The following is a 21819-nucleotide window of genomic DNA, read 5'->3' as shown; positions in this document are numbered from 1 at the left end:
GCTCGTTGCCGTGAACTCTTACTGGGGCTGCATAGTTTTGATTTTATAAGTTACATCTTTGATTTCATAAGTTTGTCTCTAGGTAACTTCCAGTTTTTCTTTTGATTTCCAGAACACATTGGCTCAAAATGTATGGCAGAGTATGTCTAATTTCTGCATATTTTCTTCCGCTATTTTCATACCATTAGTTGTAAGATGTGACTGAAATCATTTCAGCTGTCTTTGAAGTCTGTGAAGCTTGAAAGATAACACGTGATCTGTGGTAGAGAGAATGGTACATGTACATCTCAGAAGAACATTGTGTCTGCTGTTCTGGCTATGTCTATATATTTCACCTATAGTATTCTTTCAGTCTGCATGGATAATCCTTTTCCGTAATCTAGAAGGTTCTTTGAATGAGAGTGTCTTTGTTGTGTCTGTTAAGTTCGTTTCACCATTCCCCTTTCTTTAGTCTGTTAATGCTGTTATGAGTAGCATGTTGTGGAAACGCCCTTCACCTTTAAAGGATACTTTTGCCACACACCATTCTCCTATGGCAGTGTTTTTTATACTCTTAGCAGATAAACTCTCACAGCCCTCTCTGAATTTTTCCTGCTGAGAAGTCTGCTGAAAGCCTTGTGGGCATTCTGTGGTATATGACAAGTCATTTTTCTCTCCTATACTTAGATTTTTCATAACACTGTGAGTCGTGGTATGATTTGTTTGCATCCATCCTACTGAGCTGTATCTGTCCACTTCCTTCCCGTATTTGAGAGGTGTTCCTGTCATTATTTCTTAGAAGGATCTGATACCCCCTTTTGTCTTTTTTCTTCTCATACTTCCGTAATGCATATGTTGGTGTCCCCGTTGTCAAATCCCTCAGGTAAATGTTTCATCTTAGCTGTTGTATTCTTCAGCTTAAAATTTTCTCTTCTATCTTTAGATATTTGTGGTTCTTTGTCCCTATAATCATTTTATTATGTATCATTTTATTGAGCATATTGAACCTCTTTGTCATGATTATTTTATGTTTAATCCAATGCAATCAATTACCTTCCTTTCCTTGCAGTTAATTTCTGAAAATTTAGTTTTCTTCCTTAAATCAAATTATTTTCTTTATATCTCTTCTGGGCTCTTTTTAAAATATTTCCAACTGAAGAAACAACTACCCTTGATAGCTCAGGAAGAGCTTAATGCAGAAGTCTCACCACTCCAGGCCTGTTTAGAGATTCTCTTTAATAACATGTTGTTTCTTTGTACCTGTGTATTCAATTTCTCAATTATAGAGGATTGTTAGTTTCTTTTACAGAAACACATTGTCTTTCCACCCTCTGATATCTATCTTCATTGCTCCAGGTCATCTGGCTCCACAACTGCAAGCCACCCAGCTTTTCCTTATTCTTTTTTTTTTTTTTTTTTTTTTTTTTTTTTTTTTTTTTTTTTTTTTTTTTTTGGTTTTTCGAGACAGGGTTTCCCTGTATAGCCCTGGCTGTCCTGGAACTCACTCTGTAGACCAGGCTGGCCTCGAACTCAGAAATCTGCCTGCCTCTGCCTCTCAAGTGCTGGGATTAAAGGCGTGCACCACCACTGCCCGGCTGCTTTTCCTTATTCTAAACAGTTATTTCACATTGAATTTATGCCAATTCACCAATCAGGTACCATTTCCTCTTGACAGTACTAAAAGAGAGTCAGAGCACTGCTGCCTCCCCATCTCTCCCCCAGCACAAAGGTGTTCTAAAGCACCAAGTTCTTGCTTTTCTTTGTTCTCTGCAGCCCCCAGGCCCCCAAGCTATCAATTCTGCTAAAGTTGTTAGTGATCTAAGCCAAAGGTTGAATCTGCCAGGTTGTCCTTGGCAAATGGAGAATACTGGCCACATGCTCTGCTTTCTTTTCCTTCCCTAGAGAGAAACTTTAAAGTTGAGTGCATTTCTCCAGATTGTTTCAAGCTGTGCTGGCTACAGCAAACCACCCACCACTTTCTTTTGTTCTAAGCAATCCCCAGGCATCCAAAGCATGCTAGTTCCATCCTGCTTATAGGGAGCCAAGAGAAACTCTTTAGAAGGGTGATATAAATATTTGAAAAAAATATTTGATTCATTGCTACGCCTTGCTTTCTACAATAATATTATCTAATAAAGTTAAAGGAATTGTTCTATGAATCTTAACAGCCCATTGTCTCTCATCAGATACATGGAGACAGTGATTGATATTCAGATTAACCATGGTCTTAATTGGCCAACTATCTTGTATTGTCCTTTATTTTCCTATGGAGTTGTTACAGCGTTTGATTTTTATATATTCTTTTTTGTGGCCTTCCCAAATTAGCATGTGTGCAGGCTGAGCTCACACTGGTCCTTTCAGATGATTTTGTCTCTGTAGGGAGCAAGGTTTTGAAATTAAATTCCACATAGCACAGCTGTTTCTCCTGTATAAATCCCATCTCCTGCCTCTTTTTTGTTCTCTCTAACATCCCCATCTTTGACTAAAGCCCTGCTTTGAATACCTAACCACAGGATGTCCACCCCCTCCATCTCCTAAATGTAGGCATGGGAGTTCTCCTGCACTCAATATTTTGTAGAGTGATGCAAAAAAGTGCTGTTTCCAAGTCACCAACTTCTTCGCTCCTTGTCTTCTCCCGTAGAACTGTATCGGTGTGGGTCACTTCAAGTGATCTAGACAGAGAGGAGAAGCAGCTGGGTGTTACGGGGAAACAGCTTTGTACTTGCTGCTGCTTCAGCACTAGTTTGCAGGAGAGCTCCAAAAAGAATTACTTCTCCTGACTTTTAGAGTGCAGCAGATTGCATCTGGAGACAGTTGTATAAAATCCCTTCCATAAAGAGAGAAGACTGGCAACAAATGTCTGTGTGTGTGTGTGTGTGTGTGTGTGTGTGTGTGTGTGCATATGTGTGTGTTTATGTATATGTTGGTAAGTGTGTTAGGTGTAAGGTATGTGTAAATCAGTAAGAATGTTAGTATAGCTGAGAAGCATAGTATCTTTTAAAATGACAATAAGAACTTTAGCCAAGGGGCAACCATTTTTTAATAAAATTTTTTTTTTTATTTCTGAGATTATAATTTTATTGTTTTTTTCCATAGAACACAGATAGATTGTCCAGTGCTAAACAGTCAGCCCTGAAAACATACGTATGTGTAACATTATATAGATCAAATGGGTTATATTTAGGAATACATATATATATCTACATATATGCATGGAAAAACAATTAGGGGACAGGAGGCCCTGGATTTGAAGGAGAGCAGAGAGATACAGGAAAGGGAAGCCAGCCATCTTTTATAATCAAGTTCTGCTTTCCTTTTATTATTGTTAACATTCTTTTAAAAATAAAAGTCTAAAACATGAGTGCTTGAATTCTGAACTAGGAATGAACAATGCTCATTCACAGTAACCTCACAGACAGAGGCTAGAGCATCAGTCATCAGGAACTTACTGGCAGATCTGGGTTGTTTACGGATATAGCCACTTGATTTTGCTTCAGAAGGGTCTTCAGGTTACTGAGCTGCTCACATAAACTGCAGTAAATAGATAGCCTGGGAATTAGGTTCTTTACTGGTAATGTGTTCTGCAGAAGGCCATGAATGTTCATTGCTGGTAATCTGTAATCCTCCTTGATGCCTCATCTACCAGAACACAGTAACAGATGCTAGACCAAAGGTAAACTGTGTAGTGACAATGTTATTTTGGGTTTCATATACTTTTTTGTTTTATATCCTCTCAGAACTGTTGAGAGCTAACCACATGTCAGACACTATGAAAAATTCCAGACTTTCAAAGGTGACTAAGACATACTGCCTCATGTCTGCCTACATAAAAACCAGAAAATAGGGGGAAAGAAACCAAATCGGGCGTCCACCAAAACAGTAGAACAAAATAATAACAGACATTGAAAATATTTTCACTGAAGAGGGCCACCCAAAGCGTGTTTTTAAAAATATATATCTATATATGCTTAGACAGACAGACAGACAGTAATAAATCTCTGATCAACAAGCATATAGCTGAGAAAACAGCACAAAGCATTTTAGCCAAAAAGAAATAATGTCAGAGACTGTCTCATGTTCAATACTGGCCAATAATGCTTTCATGTTCATACTATGGCATGAATAGGCCATGACAAGCCATAGAATGATAATGATAATTGTGTTTCAAATACCATGTGTTATGAAGCCTAAAGAGATGGCGTCATCACACTGTCCCAGTCTGTCTCATGTACACAAGAAGCTGGTTCCTTCCTGGAGGAGTTTCAAGCTGAGCCTAGCACTCCTAACAGCATGCAGGCACGCAGGAACTCAAATGATCTGGGTGGCAGCTCTTCCCATAGGACCTCATTGGGTACAAGAAGTACCCCATTGTTTCTCCTTCCTGCTCTTGGAATGACATTATTATATCCTAAAAGTCACACACACACACACACACATACACACCCTGTACCTACAGATACAGCTGAGAAAAAGTATCCCGGAATCCTGTCAGCTACTCATCTACTATGTTACTGGTCTGTAACTTGCAAGGCTCCCTCTTCCTTACTTTAGTCACCAAGAAGAGGATAAATTGGTGCTTATGTGTACTGTGTACTGAGTGCTAAACTGTGGGATTTGATGTAGGTTAAGTGAATTTAAATGTACCTGTGACTCATAATTTCAAGATACAATGAGTTTATTATGATCAGCTTATTATCCATCAGACAACAAAGAATTCCTCTATTTGGGTGCAGTCATGAGAAAAAGGCCACCACTTCCCTAGACCAAACTTAGTTTAATTCATCTCAGTATAAAATCAACTCACTGGTGTGGATGGGCCTATGGTAGGTGTGGTGATACAAACACCTTAGGGTTTAGCATCTGTCCTGGAGGTCGCTAGTCTGCTTAGATTCTGCATCCATTCTCTTGTCTGACACTGTTATTGTCCATCCCAATCAGTGAGTGACCTTTGTCTTCCCTTCTGAGAGGCCACCCTAGTACCGTCAGGTGGCATTCCTTCCATCACTGTGTTCTAGTCTAAGGTGGCTGCCAGTGCGCTGGAGAATGTTGCCACACACAAAAGGAAAGAAGGATTCTGTGAATCAAATGGGTCTCCTAAAGAGACACGACAGCTAGCCCCTAATGTACACTGATTGCAGCCACAGAGACACTGTGCACAGAACCCCTCTGCCCTGGGAACAACAGTGTTGCCAACTGCTCTGCAGTTAACTTCAAGCCTTTCATTGAGGTTTTTTCAACTATGAAATAGCCTCTAATGATTGTTATCCATGGAAGAAAAAACAATTTAAGTTTTCATTAAGATTGAATAGTAAAACTTTCCTCCTCCAAAAAACCCAAACAAACAAAAGCTGTAAATCATCAGAAAAACTAAGCTCTATTCTATGTTAAAATACTGGGGGAAAAAACCTCCCAGTTCTCAGCCTTAATTCACCAAGCTTCCAGCCTCCCTTTGTCTCAGCCAAGGAAGTTCACCAAAGAGAGCATCACATCTGTCAGGTGTATAAGCTGTCCTGTGTGCTCAGAACCCTCTGTGTGTCACTGTCTCCTTAACATGAGCACATGATACAGCACTCTCTTGCACATTAATATGAGAAATGTGCTAGTCTAGAGTCTCCTCCCCCCACCCCAGGTTTCTAAGCTCCCTCTAGGAAAAGATCCCTCAGAACAGCAACCTAAGTTTGATCAATGGAACTTACATAAAGGTAGAAGAAAAGAAGTGACTTCAAGAACTTGTCATTAGGGGCTGGAGAGACAGCTCAGCAGTTAGGAGTTCCATCCTCAGCATCCATAAGGCAGTTGACAGCTGCAGCTCCAAGCACTGACACCCTCAAGCAGACAGGCATGCAGTAAGGCATGTGCATTTATATATAAATAAATAAATAAATAAATAAATAAATAAATAAATATCAACCAACCATACAGTTAAAAATAAATAAACTTGTCCTCTGACAACACATCCACCATGGCACACATGCCTCCAACACACCAATGATAGTTTTGTTTTTTTAATGTCAAACCTAACCTTTCTTATTTGCAGATTTACATTTACATAGTAAAGTATTCCTTAACTTGAACTTTAGATAATGAGCTACCAATCTGATACAAAAGACAATAATGTTAATTACGAGTAAGATGCTAAGGTTTTCTCATCTTTAAGATTAAGACCCTGCTGGATTTTTTTTTTTAAATGTTATAAATGACAGATACGATTGTAACACAATGTTGGAGAGTTCAGTATTCTGTCTGAAAAGTTTAAGAACAATAAGAGTAATTGGATTCCATCACGGCTCTGAAGAAGGAAGTGGGCTATTAAAGCATGCAGAAGTGTGTGTAATTAAACACTAAGAAAAGAAGGGAAGATCATGGAAGAGATTTCAATGAAAGTAATATCTAAGCCTATACTAAAAGGACAAATGAAAAAATAAAAGTCATATAAGGGATCCGACAAGGACAGGCTTATGTGGATGGCAGATGTGAAACCATAGCACATTTGGGTAGCTTTAAGAATATAAAAAGTGTTCAGGATAGCTTGAAAAGGCCTACAAAGCTAGATTAAAGAGTTGAGATTGAGTGAATGTGGAGCCAGTGTTTGAAATGGATGGTGACAATTTGTATAGTTTAGAAGCATTAGCCTTTGTGCAGTGTGAAAAGTGACCTAGAAGCAGATTCACTGATACGTGCAAACTAGATTGAACGAGGGTATGTTAACAGGGAAGGATGCCGTGGGTGAGTTCGAACTAAGGTATTGAATTCCAAATTCTATGGAATAGGAAAAGGCTATGTGTAGTATGCAGAGTCAGATCTGAAACCAAAGAAAATGCCTAGAAATATAGTCTACAGAGTCATCAAGTTATTGTTAATTCAAAGCATCAGAATATAGATTGAGAAGATAAGGGGATAGAAGCAGGGTACACAGACACCAGATTTACTGGAGGAAAAATTGCAAAACATCCTTACAGAACTTGAATGAAGTAGCCGAAGAACTGAAAAAGCCAAGAGAAAGTGATATTACAGACATCAGAGCTCTCAGGAAGACTCCCACCCTGGAAAGCAGGAATCAGACCAGGCTGCCTGCATGCAACAACCAGAAAGGCATTTATAGAAGCTTTGATGGAGCGACGGGTGGTAGAAACCCGGTTAGAAAAGAGTTGAGGACACAGGCCGAGAGCATATTGACAACTTCGTGTGGCCTCTTCTGGTGTCTCCTGACTATGACTTTTGCAAGTAGCAGATCCCAGGGTCCGTCTCATTTCTAGTCAGTCTCTGAGTCTTTCCTGTCATTGGTTTCTCTCTAGAGGAAAATGAATTCCATCTGTCATTTTCTCCTGACAGAGGTCTTGTTGAGTTTCTCTACCCTATATGCAGTCTTCTCTCCACCATGAGCTCTCTCTGCCCTCCTCCCAATGTCCTCTAACTTTAATGAACAATCTTAACCTACAGACTACCCACATAATGATGTCAGAATCACTGCCAAAATGCCATATTGGAGGCTAGGCAGGAAATGAACATACTGTCTACTTCTCACAGAGTGCGGACTGACAGTGAAGATGAAAAGACCGATCTTAGGCAATGAGTGGCTAGTGAAGTCTTGAAAAATCATCTTATGAAAAAAATCACTAGGTAACTTGATAAATAATATAAGAACTATGGTTATATCTTAATGCAGTAGCATTTACCCTGGGCTAACCTCAATACAATACAATATACAATATAATACAGTATAGTACAGTACAATACATCACATCAATAAATAATAAATAAATAAATAAATACTGTATAGGTTAGAATCTGGTTAAAAAAAAAAAACCACAGATAAAAGGGATGTGTTTGGATTGGTAAGAGATTACAGTTTCTGGAACCCTCCAGGGTAGAACCTGATACAATACAACACCAGAATTGGGACTGATACAATATTCGCACTCTTAAAACCATTTTGGAGTCTGAGAACCAGTCTGGCAATATTGTCACACTGGGAGTTCTGTGTGCTTCATGCTAAATCTTTTCATTTCTGTGTTACTGGAAGAGAGTTGTGCTGAGCTGTGTCTAGAGTTAAAAAAGTCCATTTGGAAAGGGAGAGTTTGTTTTGCTACATTTTGCTTTGGTCTGGGTTGGCGTGTGTTTAAAGTAGAGTTAGAATCAGGAGTGATCCTGTGTGAATCAGGAGTGATCCTCTGTGAATCAGGAGTGATCCTCTGTGAATCAAGAGTGATCCTGTGAGAATCAGGAGTGATCCTGTGAGAATCAGGAGTGATCCTGTGAGAATCAGGAATGATCCTGTGTGGATCAGGAGTGATCCTGTGAGAATCAGCAGTGATCCTGTGTGGATCAGGAGTGACCCTCTGTGAATCAGGAGTGACCCTGTGTGAATCAGGAGTGACCCTCTGTGAATCAGGGAGTGACCTTGTGAGAATCAGGAATGATCCTGTGTGAATCAGGAGTGACCCTGTGTGATTCAGGAGTGACCCTGTGTGATTCAGGAGTGACCCTGTGAGAATCAGGAGTGATCCTGTGTGGATCAGGAGTGACCCTCTGTGAATCAGGAGTGATCCTGTGTGAATCAGAAGTGACCCTCTGTGAATCAGGAGTGACCTTGTGAGAATCAGGAATGATCCTGTGTGAATCAGGAATGATCCTGTGTAAATCAGGAGTGACCCTGTGTGATTCAGGAGTGACCCTGTGAGAATCAGGAGTGACCCTGTGAGAATCAGGAGTGATCCTGTGAGAATCAGCAGTGACCCTGTGAGAATCAGGAGTGATCCTGTGAGAATCAGGAGTGACTCTGTGAGAACCAGGAGTGATCCTGTGAGAACCAGGAGTGACCCTGTGAGAATCAGGAGTGATCCTGTGAGAACCAGGAGTGACCCTGTGAGAACCAGGAGTGATCCTGTGAGAATCAGGAGTGACCCTGTGAGAATCAGGAGTGATCCTGTGAGAATCAGGAGTGACCCTGTGAGAATCAGCAGTGACCCTGGCTAGGCAGGAAGAAGGCAAAGATGAGTCCCAGACTCCACAGTGCCCAAGGTAGGCTGATCCTGGCCAGACATCCTCTGGCTCTTTTACTAATCCTGTGTGCACTCGAGACATTTTATTTCCTCTTGTGAAAGCGCTGTCTTTGTGACTCTTCATGCTTTGAAAAGGTTACATACCCACATTGACTCATTTTCTGTCTACACTGGTTGATATTTTTAAAGGAAGCAGGGGAGTGGACTGTGAAGCTTAGTATTCAATCCCACCCAAGATTTCATGCTTCCTAATTTAGATTAATGACCCAGTCTGGTAGATAAATGTGTCCACTTAGTGAGTGATACAGAGTATAATCACTGTTTTTAAAACTATAAGCTCTTGATAAGATACTGCAGCTGGAAGCATACCTGGTCCTTGGGGTTTTAAACAGTAAGACTGTGCTCTAGAGGATTCTTCTGAAAACCCAGTTTCTGTTTGATACCCAGCTAAGGGAAAGCTAGTTTGTTTCCTGCAGTGGTTGTGACCCCTCCCTGCCTCCAGGCAAGTAGTCGCTGGGTCTAGGCCTTCCCTGCTCCTTGTTCGTCTCTGTGTGGGTTTTACCTCTTTGCCCTTCGTCTCCACATAGACCTCCATCCCCTACTCCCTTTCTCTTCTTTTCCTTCCTTTGTCTCCACTTTCCTTCTCTCACCTTATTTCCTCTATTCCATCCTAAATTTCAGTAGACGACACCTTTGCCAATCATGTGAAAGCTACAGCAGGAAATGCCTGAGTTTCTTATAGGCTTGCCCTCACAGGACTTGGACTTAATGGAAGTGCTATGCCTGATGGATGGTCAGTTCTGACAACAGTATAGGAACGAGTGTGCCTTGAAAACACACACGCTCTTCAATTTATTTTGAAGGTGCATGCATGTGCTCACACTAAGGTGCACATGTGCAGGTCAGAGGCAGGAGTCCAGTTCTGTTATCCCCTTCTAATGCGTGAGTCAAGGGGATTGAATGCAAATTGTCAGCCTTGACCACAGCAGGCTTTCCAACTCCTGAGTGCTCCAGTGTGCCTGCAGGCTCTAGAGCTCTCAGTTTCTGAGCCCTCCCTCCCTTCCTCCCTCCCTCCCTCCCTCCCTCCCTCCCTCCTTCCCTCCCTCCCCCCTCATTTTCCTTCTTCCTCTTCCCCCCACCTCTTTATTCATTTTCCCTCCCCTTCTTCCCCCTCCCTCCCCTTCTTTCTCCCTCTCCAACCCCCTGCCCCTAGCTTGCCTTGAGCAGCTTGTTAGTTAAGCCTACTACTGAGTAGAAAGGGGAAATGTTCCTCCACCATCCTAACACTATACTTATTGAAAAAATAAATTATGAGAAATTTTAGTTTCCCTTAAATTATTTTAAAGACTTCTTAGTTTGTTTTTGTTTTTGTATTTAGATATTGGTCAATGAATCCATACTCTTTTCCCAAGGACAGTTGTTCTCACTCTTTCCAAGTAACTTCATACTTATTAAATCTGACTCACTTGTCAAATTTATCCTGGAAAATGTCCTGTGCCTCACTAAAACCCAAGGCCTTACTGATAGAGAGTACTTCAGGTCCCACTGTGAGGGTTGGGACCCCTGGCAGTGGACTAAGGGGTTGTCAATGGCAACAAAGATGAAATCTTCCTGAGGCCAGGATCACCACAGTATTGTAATGAGGAAGACAGAAACTGTATGCACCCCATTAAACAAATACAGAAGAGGCTGCATCCTTTTGCTTTCCTTGGCTGTTCTCTCAAGTCTCCTTTCTACAGAAATCTAGGGCATTTTCTACTGTAACATTGTCATGTATGGTAAAATTAGGTTAAATGAGAGCCAAGCCTCCCTTCAGCTATAAATGTGTGGCTTTCACATATATACTCAGTCTAGTGAGAGAGACAGGTTCCATGGGCCTTGCTGCTATTCCTCCTGCAGATGTGTAAATAGTCATACTTTGCTTATGCTGTGTTAAAAAATAAAAACGGATGAAACTGGTTGACTTTAGAAAAATAACTGAAAATACTAGAGTTTTAAATGATAGCTATCAGATTGTAGGCAATATTTATCGCCACGTGAGAATCAAACATTGTTGGACAACTTAGAGCCTATAGTGCATTGGTATTTTTGTGATTTTTTTGAAACCAAGCCTTTCTCTCTGTGACTTAAAGCTGGCAGAGATGGCTATGGGTCAAGTGGTCCGAGCGAGTGATAGCAGTTAACACTTAGTCATGTTGTAATCTTACCTGCCTTAGCTACTGATATTTCTGTTTGCAGCCTCATGACATTAAGCTGGGAAGTGTTCACAGTCTTTTCTCATTGTCTTCAGTAGTCATCGAGAGTATTTCTACTTGCTAGGGTTTTTAAATTACATATACCAATGGCAACTATTTAATAAGGTGTAAAGTAAATCATGCTTTGACAAAAAGAGAATCTAAGCATGCTTCTCATTGATGTTGATGGGTTTTGCCCCTTTCTAGATTGTACTGTATATTACCTGAGAATAAAATATCTTCAAACCTGATGCAGTAATTTGTAGATCTGTGGGTATTATGATATGAATTCACAAAAGCTTTAATTAACAAACATAAGGGAAAGAACTCTGTATTTCATGCCTTAAAGGAATGTAAATAAGAGCCGTGTGAAATCCCAGGATCACTGCTTGTTAGGATGGCTGAGTGCTCTAATGAGTCATGCCACATAGAGCAGTGCAGATTGCAGGGAACACTGTGAGAGCAGTGTGTTTTCAGGCATCGTTTTCACCTTTAGTTTTTGGAGAAAATGGGTCATAATTGCATGTCATGGAGCATTTTCTTTACTTATAGAAAATGTCTTGATTGGATTTATCATTCTCTCTGTTTTACATCTAGTTTCCACAGCAAACAGTCTTGGGTTTGAATTGGTTTGATTACAATAATTTGTGCCTTATTCCTTCCTTCCCAACCCTATCATTTAAATACTGTCCTATAGCTTAAGCAGTAAACACTGAAGCTATCAGGGTAGATTGAAGTCAAGCCTTCTCACTCTCATTGCCAAACTGAGTATCACCACACTACCCAGCGCTACTGTCATTGGGGGTGAAGCTGCTGCTGCTCTCCCTCTTTCTCCTCCTCCTCTTCCTCCTCCTCCTCTTCTTCCTCTTTCTCCTCTTCCTCCTTCTCTTCTTCTATTGAGTAATTTGAATTACCCAAACATATCTTGTTACTATTTTCCATTTAAGATGAAGATAAAGTTGTTTTACTATTAACTGGAAAAGTAGACGCTGATAGGCTGATAGACTTAAAACTCCTAATGTCAGCTTAGTCCTAACAAACAGACCCCACCTTCCATTTCTGCACTGTGTGAAACATTCTTCCCAGTACAAACTGGAATGTGTCTTAGCGTGCCTCCGTCTGCCTTGGGATAAATAGTGTTGTCTAAACGCTGATGAGTCAGCTTTTGAGGACTATACTAATCATTTAATGTGAGCTCATTTGCAAAGGAATGAGGTTAGTTTGGGCTCATAGTTCTAGAGGCATGGGTTCTGATCATGACTCTCTAAACTATAATAATACCATGGCATGGACATGTATGTTTCTATGATTCTGTCCCTCTCTGTAGAGGTCCTAAGACTCCACCCCGCTCTCCTAATTCAGTCACTACCAAAAGCCCAACATCTAAATTCTGTAGTTAGAATAAGTTTGCAGCTTTTTGATGAGCATAAGACTCTGGGAATTAAATACCTGCAATAAATTAGGAACAAACTAATGTTAAACAAAAGATTGAAAGAGAACAAAAAAATGGCAAGTGCTGTCAGCCTTTACACAGGGTCCTGTTAGCCTTTACACAGGGTCCGTAATAAATGCTGCCATTTATATTCACTGCAGTTTTACAGCAGTCTAGGAATACTGTGCTTTCTACTCAGTTCTAAATGAAATTATTAACAAAGGGAATATACGCCAAGAGTAAGTATAGCAGTTTCAAGTGCTAGAGTCATTGAGTGCTAATAGCAAACAACTGGCCTTGCTTATTATTATAAGTCTGTTAGATACTATAATATAGGTGAGAGTTAAAACTATAAGACTAGTTATGACCACCTCAAGGGCTACTTAAAGAATGAGAAAGGAAATGGGCCAGCAGCAGAATGGTCATTTAAAGAACAAACTAAAGATATTATCTCCAATAGAGATACTTTCACTAATTTGTAAGAGAAAAAAACTAATATTAGTGAGTTTAACTTATCTAAGGTCACAAAAACATTATCAGAGAAGCAGATGTGTGAACATATAAGCTCTAATTCCAGATATCCATGTTCTGAACCACAGCTCGTTCAGAGTGTTGTGTCCATTTGGCACGATGGAATGAAGACATTACCATGGAGTGTGCAACAGTTGTCAGTCAGTGCTGAGCACATCTAAATTGGAAACCTTCAATCTCTGGAACAACCATTACCATTGTGTATAGTTGTGTCATTTACCTGCAGAAATAGTTAGCTAGACATTTTAGTGACCACATGAAGGAGCATCCGTGAGATTTTATATTCTTTAGACAAGTACAGCCAAGCAAAACCTATTGAATGCCACTAATAAAGACAAATGTCTATGAGATTTCTACTAGAAATTTACTTGGGGAGATGGCTCAGTGTGTTTAAGTGCTTGCTGTGCAAGGACAGAGACCTAAATTCAGATCCCCAGAAAACACACACACATACACACACACACACACACACACACATACACACACACACAGCAGAAGCATCAGCAACAACAACAAAGCCATGTCACCTGTAACCTCAGTACATTCCTAGGGTTAGGGAATGGTGGACAGAAGGACCCTAAGGGCTTACTAGCTAGCCCAGCCAAGATGAACTGATGAACTCAAATTCAGTGAGTCACTCTACCTTCAAAAGATAAGGTAGAAGATGATTGAGAAAGGCTCCAACCTTGACCTCTGGCCTCTACGCCTGTGCCTCGTATATTTATACAAATGCACATACACTACACAGCACACAGAATCAGGATGCCATTGGACCTATCATATTGGAAAGTAAATGAAGAAAGAATAGCACCTGCAGACTGTAATGAGCATAAGCAGAAAGGATTACAACTGAAGAATTCTATATTCATCTATACCTGTCACAAATACCCTGAAAGATATTTGAGTAGAATTAGAGTATATGACCCACATGAGAAAAGGGTTGAGAGATCAAAGGGATAAGAATAGTTATCAAGACAAAACAAAGGAATAAAGCTGGTGAGCAAAGAGCCGTGGAACACAACCAAATCCAAACGAATTAGGAGAGAAAACAGTAACATGTAAGACAAAATACAGTTTCTTGAAACAGAAAATGCATAATAAATATATTTTAGTAAGATTTCAAAATAATGTATACTGAAGTATTCCAGCCAATTTTGGAATTAGTGAGAACAAGAAAGGTGAGATGATTTAAAAGTCTTGTAGATATGTGTGAGGAGTTAAAAAAGGACAAAATTTATGTGGAAGATAGCTTTTGAAATTTCTACCTTACACAAGTAAATACAAAAGTTGATAGAAAAAATACTCAAAAATAATAGATAGTATATAGTGTTAAGGATGATAATACTTAAACCTAAATGTACTAAGCTATATAGAGACTAAATTGTAAAAATGAGAATTATTAAGCATAGAGGGAAAACTTACATTGCCTCTGCAGTAAGTGAGAAAGGTCAATATGTTCTCTAAAGGAAAACATAGAAGGACAAGAAGAGGCTAATCAATATGTTTTATTATAAAAACTCATTTATCTAATGATAATGTACCTTTTCAAGGATCGTAAGCAAAAATCTACATGCACTAGGCTACATGAATCCCTTTAATAACAATGGAAAATAGGCACTATAGACAGCATTCTCTGGCCATAAGCCAACAATTAAAAATATGCGATAACACATAACTAAAGCTTTAGACACATCTATTACTAAGGTCAAAGAACATATACAAAAGTAAAACTATAGACTACCTAGATGTTACTAAGAGAAAGACATGATTGATTTCTAAACTGTGTTATACTGTGTAACTCATACTCAAGCAAAATGTATGGCCTTAATAATTCCTTAATTAAAGGAGAAAATGGGCAGGATGTGATAGGCCACAACTCTAATCTCTGTGCTGGGAAGCAGAAGCAGGAGGATTATTGTAGATTAAGACTGGACTATCTGTTTAGTGAGTTATAAACAAGACAGGGCATGCAGTAGATTTTACCACAAAAGACCAAGAAAGGAGAGGCATGAAAATAAGGCCAATAATTATCTTTTAAAAATACATATAGAAAAGGAAGAAACTCAGGATAATTGAGGGTAAAGCATGAGTTACAGAGCCCAGAACCAAAAGAGGTTCATGTCCATTTTAGACTAACATCTAAGCAGGCCTGTCCAGGTTTGTTGGGAAGGCAAGCAGAACTCTCAGGGATAAGTTCAGGGCTGATCATTTCTCTCACTCCTGATAGTTCTCTCTCTTTTTTTTTCCCAGCCTTATATCTAGAAACAGACTGCTAGCTACAGGGCCATGCATGCCGGAGTGTGTTCAGCATAGTCCCTGAGGGTAGAGGAGATTTTATACTCTTTAGACTACCTCTGCTTTAAACTCCTATTTCACAATATGTCATGTGAAGAGAGTCATAGATTTTAGAATGCTGAGTCACTGCAACAAGCCTTTTCAAAAGTGCGACGAGCCCTTCCAGCATAGCTCAGTTTCAGTTCTGTGCACTGATAGCACTCACTCTGTCCACAATATGTGCTTTAATATGTGTCAGTTTATGTTAAATGTCCTCTTTCCATTGTCTTTTTTTTTCATCTTACCTTGCCACAAGACTTTGTCAAAAGCAGATCATAATCCCCGAGCCTTAATAAACCAACTCTCTTTGTAATTGCATTCTGGAAGTTGTCATTTGATATTGTAAATGTGGGGAGCCCTTGTGTTGCTACTGGTTTCTACTTCATGATTAAAGGAAAAGCCTTTGCCTCTCTCAGCTTGATGCTGAGAGGGATCATCAACAGTCAACATTCAGCATGCCTAGTTTGTATTCATTTTGAGTAAATTCCAGGCATTAATATATTTGAATTGTTTGGATTTTGATTGGTATTTGTGAAAAACAAAGCAATGTGAGGGAAAATTGCTTTTGTAAAAACTTCAAACAAAACCTGTAATAGGAACACTAACATCTTCTCTTTCACACAGTCATTATGAGTTAGAAAGTGATATAAGGTCTGTGTGTGTGTGTGTGTGTGTGTTGTTTTGTTGTTGTTGTTTATAGTAGAAACATAAGTTTAGTAAATATCTTATTTTTGATGATATATAAGAAATGGAACCTAAACTCCAGAATTATGTACTGCCACAGTTTGTATCATGTGCATCAGATAGGTAGGGTTTTTAATATCGGTTTTACCCTTTATTTATTCCAGTGAAGCCAGCAACTACTAGAAAAAAAACTAACTGAAAAACCTATTTTAAATTCTGATTATTATTCTACTAGTGAAGTTTTTGTTTTGATTGTCATGTTTGGATGGTAGCAATACAAAAGAACCTTTGAAAGCTCTGAACTATGTAGTTATTGTCAAAAAGTAAAATTATATATGTATGACACCTTCTTATGTATTTTATACCAATTTCGAAAAATAGAGTCAAGGTTTATCTTAAGATGATCTTCTTTTTCCTCATCAGAAGAGCTATAGAAATTGCTTTATTTCATTGTTCCTTTTGGTTTTGATAGTATTAACCACCTCCAAAGAGAGCCTTGGGAACATGGAGTGTGTTCAGATAAATGATTGCTACCCTAAATACAGTTCCGTTGAAGGGAACTGCCAACTTCTGCACAGCCCATTTGTTTCTGAAACACACTGCCTGTTGGACCTGGCCATGTTGCAGGCTCTTAGGATGTGCATGTCTCTCCAGCCTTCCTCAGCAGTCTGCCTTAATTAATGTATCTTGGCCTTATTAAAATAATGCCTTTTGTACTGCCTCACTGCACATAGTTCAGAAGTGTGATCATCTGTTACATTACAAAGTTATCAAGAGTTGGTATGTCCCAGTATTTCCAAGGTGTTCCCTTCCTTTCCCATTCAGATCTCAACCAGGGGTCATGCTCTTATGCTTGTTTCCTTTGTATCCGTGTGCAGGATGAATATAAGCCAGAGAAGTCTCTGTCCGATGAAGACTTGAAGAATGCGGTGAGTGTGCACCATGCTCTCGCGTCCAAGGCCACCGACTACGAGAAGAAGCCGAACGTGTTTAAACTCAAGACTGCAGACTGGAGGGTCTTGCTTTTCCAAACCCAGTATGTTTGTTGCTTTTGTTCTTATTTGGTCTTCGTTTCCTCCCCTGACACACACCTCTCTCCTTCTCCTCTACTTTCTCCTCCTCCTCTTCTTCCCTCTCTCCACGTAAAGGTGGAAGGAAAAAACCACCAACTGATCTACATACTCATGATCTCTCTCGTTCTCTCTCTCTCTCTTTCTCTCTCTCTCTCTCTGCCTCTTTCTCTGTATCTCTCTGTCTCTCTTTCACACACACACACACATCATACATATAATAATGATATTTTTTAAAGAATGCTGCCCTAAACATTGACATATACATCTTTGTGATCAGTATCTCCTGTCTTGTGCACCTCCCTAAGAATAGGGATACTGGGCTGTATTGTAAATGTGTAGTTAATATGTGAGGAAACAATTCAGTTCTTTCCTGCAGTGGTCCAGCATGTCTTTTTATATCTCTTTTTTAGTGTGTATGCCTGAGTTTGATTTTAAAATAAAACTTGTGACTAAAAGAGAACAGTTACTTTTAATATTAATTTTGGCCTAGACTACCTTCTAAGAAAAATTGGATACTTGGCAAAGTGTTTATCCTGTTTCCCTTATATATCATCCAGAGAGAGCCACAGTGTGTACTGTGGTGACAGTCCGGGTGGCCTTTTGTTCCCACAGCGATTGCTGGTCACTGCTGAAAATGGTAACTTCCAGTGAGCCAGTGAAGTTTTGCACTAAGAATAAATTATTCCAACGTGTCATTTTAAATCAGTAATAAGCAAAAGGCAAAGTGTATTCTACCCAGACTTAGCACTATCTGAACGAACACATCTCTTCCTCTCTTAGGAGTCCAGAGGAAATGCAAGGGTGGATAAGCAAAATTAACTGTGTGGCAGCTGTATTTTCTGCACCACCTTTCCCAGCAGCCATTGGCTCTCAGAAGAAGTTTAGCCGCCCACTTCTGCCAGCCACTACAACAAAATTATCCCAGGTAAGTCAGGGTGATCTTGCCCTGTACTTAGGAAAGCGTGCTTTGTGGTGATATTAACTAATTTTTAATGTGGAAAGATTGTGCATATTTTGGTCTGTCTTGTAAGATAAACCTTGCAGGAGTGAATTGCAGGAATGGGACAGGTACAGTGGGGTTGTGCCTCAACTTGAGCACTTCAGACCTGTGCATCCATTTTACTTTTTAATCCTAATTTTATGTTACATGACCTAGGGTTGGGGCAACATCCTGGCTTGGTAACGAGCTCTTCACCCTTTATCCATTACTTTCCTTTTCCTGGGTGTCTTCCTGAGGAATATAAAAGTATTTCCATGATTTCCTTCTCACCGTATAATGGAAGTGGGGTAATTCCCGTTTAATTCCTCACCCTCTGAGAGGAGGTGGTAAGATTTGGTTCCACTAAACTCATCCAGGAGTCTTTTTCACATTCATTCCCATCAACTTCTCCGTTGCTGTCAGATTAATGGAAAGATTAGCATATCCTAACATTGTCAGATTAGTCTTCCTAAAGATTATCATCCCTTCTCCTCAAAGCTGTGGTCTGAGGCCCTGCCAGCATTGAACACATCTGAATTAGCCCCGCTGCCACTGCCTAGTAAAGGAAGTTGGAAGTTACTTTGATGTCCTTATGAAATTCTTGTTTCTGAATATAGAATTAATTTCACCTAGGATGGGCCAGACACTGGCATTGAGAAGCAAGTTATGTGCAATGGACCTAAGAGAGTCATAAGCCCAGAACCCTGTATGGCACAGGGGACATGATAGTGGAGTGAGAGAGGAAGCATGAGATCTGATAGGAAGCTTAAAGGAAGCCAAGCTGTTAGATGATGTGTAATGGAAGGGATCCAATGATCAGAGGAAAGAGCGCTGGGGTGCAGGAGCTCTGTCCGTGTTTCCATGGCTCGAGAGGCCTCGAGACAAGCAGGAATATTCCTCTGAGTTAAGCAGGGCCATGACATGAAAGAACTTTGTCCTAATCTGTGCCACTATATCAGAATACCACAGAGTCGGTAACCTATTTAAAAACAAAACATGGAAGTTCACTTCCTGGGCCATGAGGTCAGGGTCCTCTTGCTGTATGGTAATATAGAGAATGGCTTGATGAAGAGAACAAGGGACTGACTAAGCAGGAGAGAGTTGAGGGTGTCAAATTCTTAGCGACCACACCTCTACTCAAAAAAATAGTCTCAATAACAGACGAGTGTGAAACTCACTAGACCTAGTCACATCTTCCCAGTCCGAACCCAGTACTGCCACAGTGGAAATTAAACTTCCATGTACATTTTGGAGGGGGACACTAAGCCATTGCATGTTTGCTATGTATAAGATTTTGAATGTTTTGGTAGCTCCCTAGTATCCTTGAGACAATAGCCTCCAACAGGATAAGAATGTGATCCCATTGGTAATGTAGACATTTCTTATATTTTTGGTTGTGAGCCTAGCCTTTAACGGCTGAGCCATCTCTCCAGCTCAATGTAGACATTTCTGTGTTGCTATATGATGTGAGAGTTTAAAGACGATAATAGTACTAGAGGCACAAAGACCCTTCAGGGAATGTTAGTAATCAAGAAGGGAATATCAGTGCTAGCTGTGAATGGAAGTTGAAAGCTCCATTCATATAACTAGACAGCTCTAATGGCTGGGAAAGATGAGATGAGCTGTCACCTAGGTTTAAATGGCTGGGGACTGCCTGATTCCTGACCTGGCTTGTAGAATGCTGCCTCACTTTATCCAGATTTCCCCACTCTGCTTCTCTACAAAGTTCTTTCCTAGGTCCTTGTCTGCCTTCTGATTCTAAATACTGTAGTTCCAGGGCTCAGAAACAGACTAAAGTACTCAAGAACCAGTTTCTATAGTTCTTTAGGTGAGGATAACCAAATGCAGAGTGACTGTATTAAGAAAAGAAGGAAAGGTAGAAAAATCAAGGCAAATGACCTCTACTGTGTGGTAGAGAAGTCATTGGTAAACTTGGTAGGAACATGTTGGCTGGAAGGATGGGAGGTGAATCTCACTGGTCTTTGATGAGGGAATGCAAGGTGATAAGGATGGAGAGGAAGGGAAGGGGCACAGCTGTGTCCATAGTTATAAAAATATCAGTAAGAGAAGAGTCATGGCTTCAGGAAAGATCATATGGTGTGAGATTTTAAACTTGTATTACATATTTACTCTATAAGCATTACCTTTGCCATATAATTCATTGGCTACTTAAAGGTATTAGGGATATTGGGGACAAGCATTAGGGAAGAGTGGCATTTAATTTTCATGTATAGTATGTTTGGTGAGACATTGCCAGATCTTCTCGGAGGTCAAACTTCATCGTCTCCTGTTGAGAACCACTGCTCTTTCCAGCAACTGTCTATCTGAGAGCTTCAGACTGATAGACCCACAGTCTGATCATGGCCTCCTGCATGCCAGAGGCTTGGGAGTAATTTGAATTTTTAAAGTGTATAACAACAAGGTGAGCTATGTTCTGGAAAGATAAACGGTGTTAGGAAAACCAAAGGTCCAAGTAAGAGTATTTAGAGCTCTGAGCACATTTGTTCATTATATTGTCACTGGTGAGCTTTTCTTGAATTTGTTCTTGTCTTGCCTCCAAAACATATTAGCCTGGATTATTAAGACTGATTGCTGCCAGTGCGGCACAGCTCTTCCTGAACAGCTCTGCTGTGTAGGAGTCACCTTCTCTGTTGTTTTCTTCACAGTGCTGCCAGAGTACATTTTTTTTCTGTTGGGGGTGGAGAGACTACTTCAAACACTTAAAGTTCCCCCCTCCTTCTGGTGTAGCTGTCCAAGCTGTCCAAACAGAATATCATGCCCCCACTCCCGCACACACACTGCATAGTATATTGTGAACTTTTTATACCCACCAAAGCAGTCATTTTCAAGCTTGGATGCACACAGAATGATCTGAGACTTGTAGCACAGGTCCAGTTTGTAGACCTATGTGATGATTAAAGTTCAGAATGAGCCAAAAAGGATGCATGTGTCTCAGATATGCAGGTAACTGGCTAGGTATAGGTAGCGTGTAGACTCTGTGGCACTCTCTGCCTTCCGTAGGCCTTTCACCACTTCCGGACACTCATATCACATAAAGTGAGTGTTTCTTGTATCTAGTCCTGGGGTCTTCCATTCATTTTCTTATAAAGGTTTGGAATGGTCAATCATTAGATACTAATCACTATACATTAACTGAGGGCAAGCCACAAGTGGGCACTGGTAAAAAACAAGAGTCCTGTGCTCGCTTTTCAAACTGAAATGTTGACCTCTTACAGGTGATTGGTATTGAACCCAAAACCTCTTGCAGGCTAGGCAAGCACTCTGCTGCCAAACTACACCTGAACTCCTGCCTTATTTTACTCTGTGGTTTAGCTGATAGTGGGAGTGCAGTGGGCCCAGCGAGAAGACACTGGGAATGTGTGTGTGGTATGCCAGATGAGGAGTCATTCTTGTGGTTGCCTTCCTCATGGTCAGAATTATACATTCACCCCACCCACATTCATATAGTCTGTCATGTCATTGTGTACTGTATCATGTATTAAAACACCACACTGAGCCTCATTAATGTGTACTGTTAGCACTACTCCCAAAAGTTAAATAAATCCAGGTG

The 21819-nt window shown here is 40.2% G+C and overlaps 1 protein-coding gene across 7 annotated transcripts in view; it reads left to right on the top strand.

The window, feature by feature from the left end:
- Psd3 (pleckstrin and Sec7 domain containing 3) overlaps window positions 1-21819 on the top strand; it is a 534828-nt gene that overhangs the window by 493158 nt on the left and 19851 nt on the right. For all 7 annotated transcript variants that reach the window (XM_031339991.1, XM_031339986.1, XM_031339985.1 and 4 more), the window contains 2 exons: window positions 17075-17232; window positions 18050-18194. In XM_031339991.1, coding sequence (XP_031195851.1) covers window positions 17075-17232; window positions 18050-18194 — 303 coding nt within the window. The remainder of the gene's footprint in view (window positions 1-17074; window positions 17233-18049; window positions 18195-21819) is intronic.

The sequence above is a fragment of the Mastomys coucha genome, unplaced genomic scaffold (assembly GCF_008632895.1).
Source record: "Mastomys coucha isolate ucsf_1 unplaced genomic scaffold, UCSF_Mcou_1 pScaffold22, whole genome shotgun sequence".
Taxonomy (NCBI): domain Eukaryota; kingdom Metazoa; phylum Chordata; class Mammalia; order Rodentia; family Muridae; genus Mastomys; species Mastomys coucha.
This window is presented reverse-complemented; position numbering and strand designations above follow the sequence as displayed.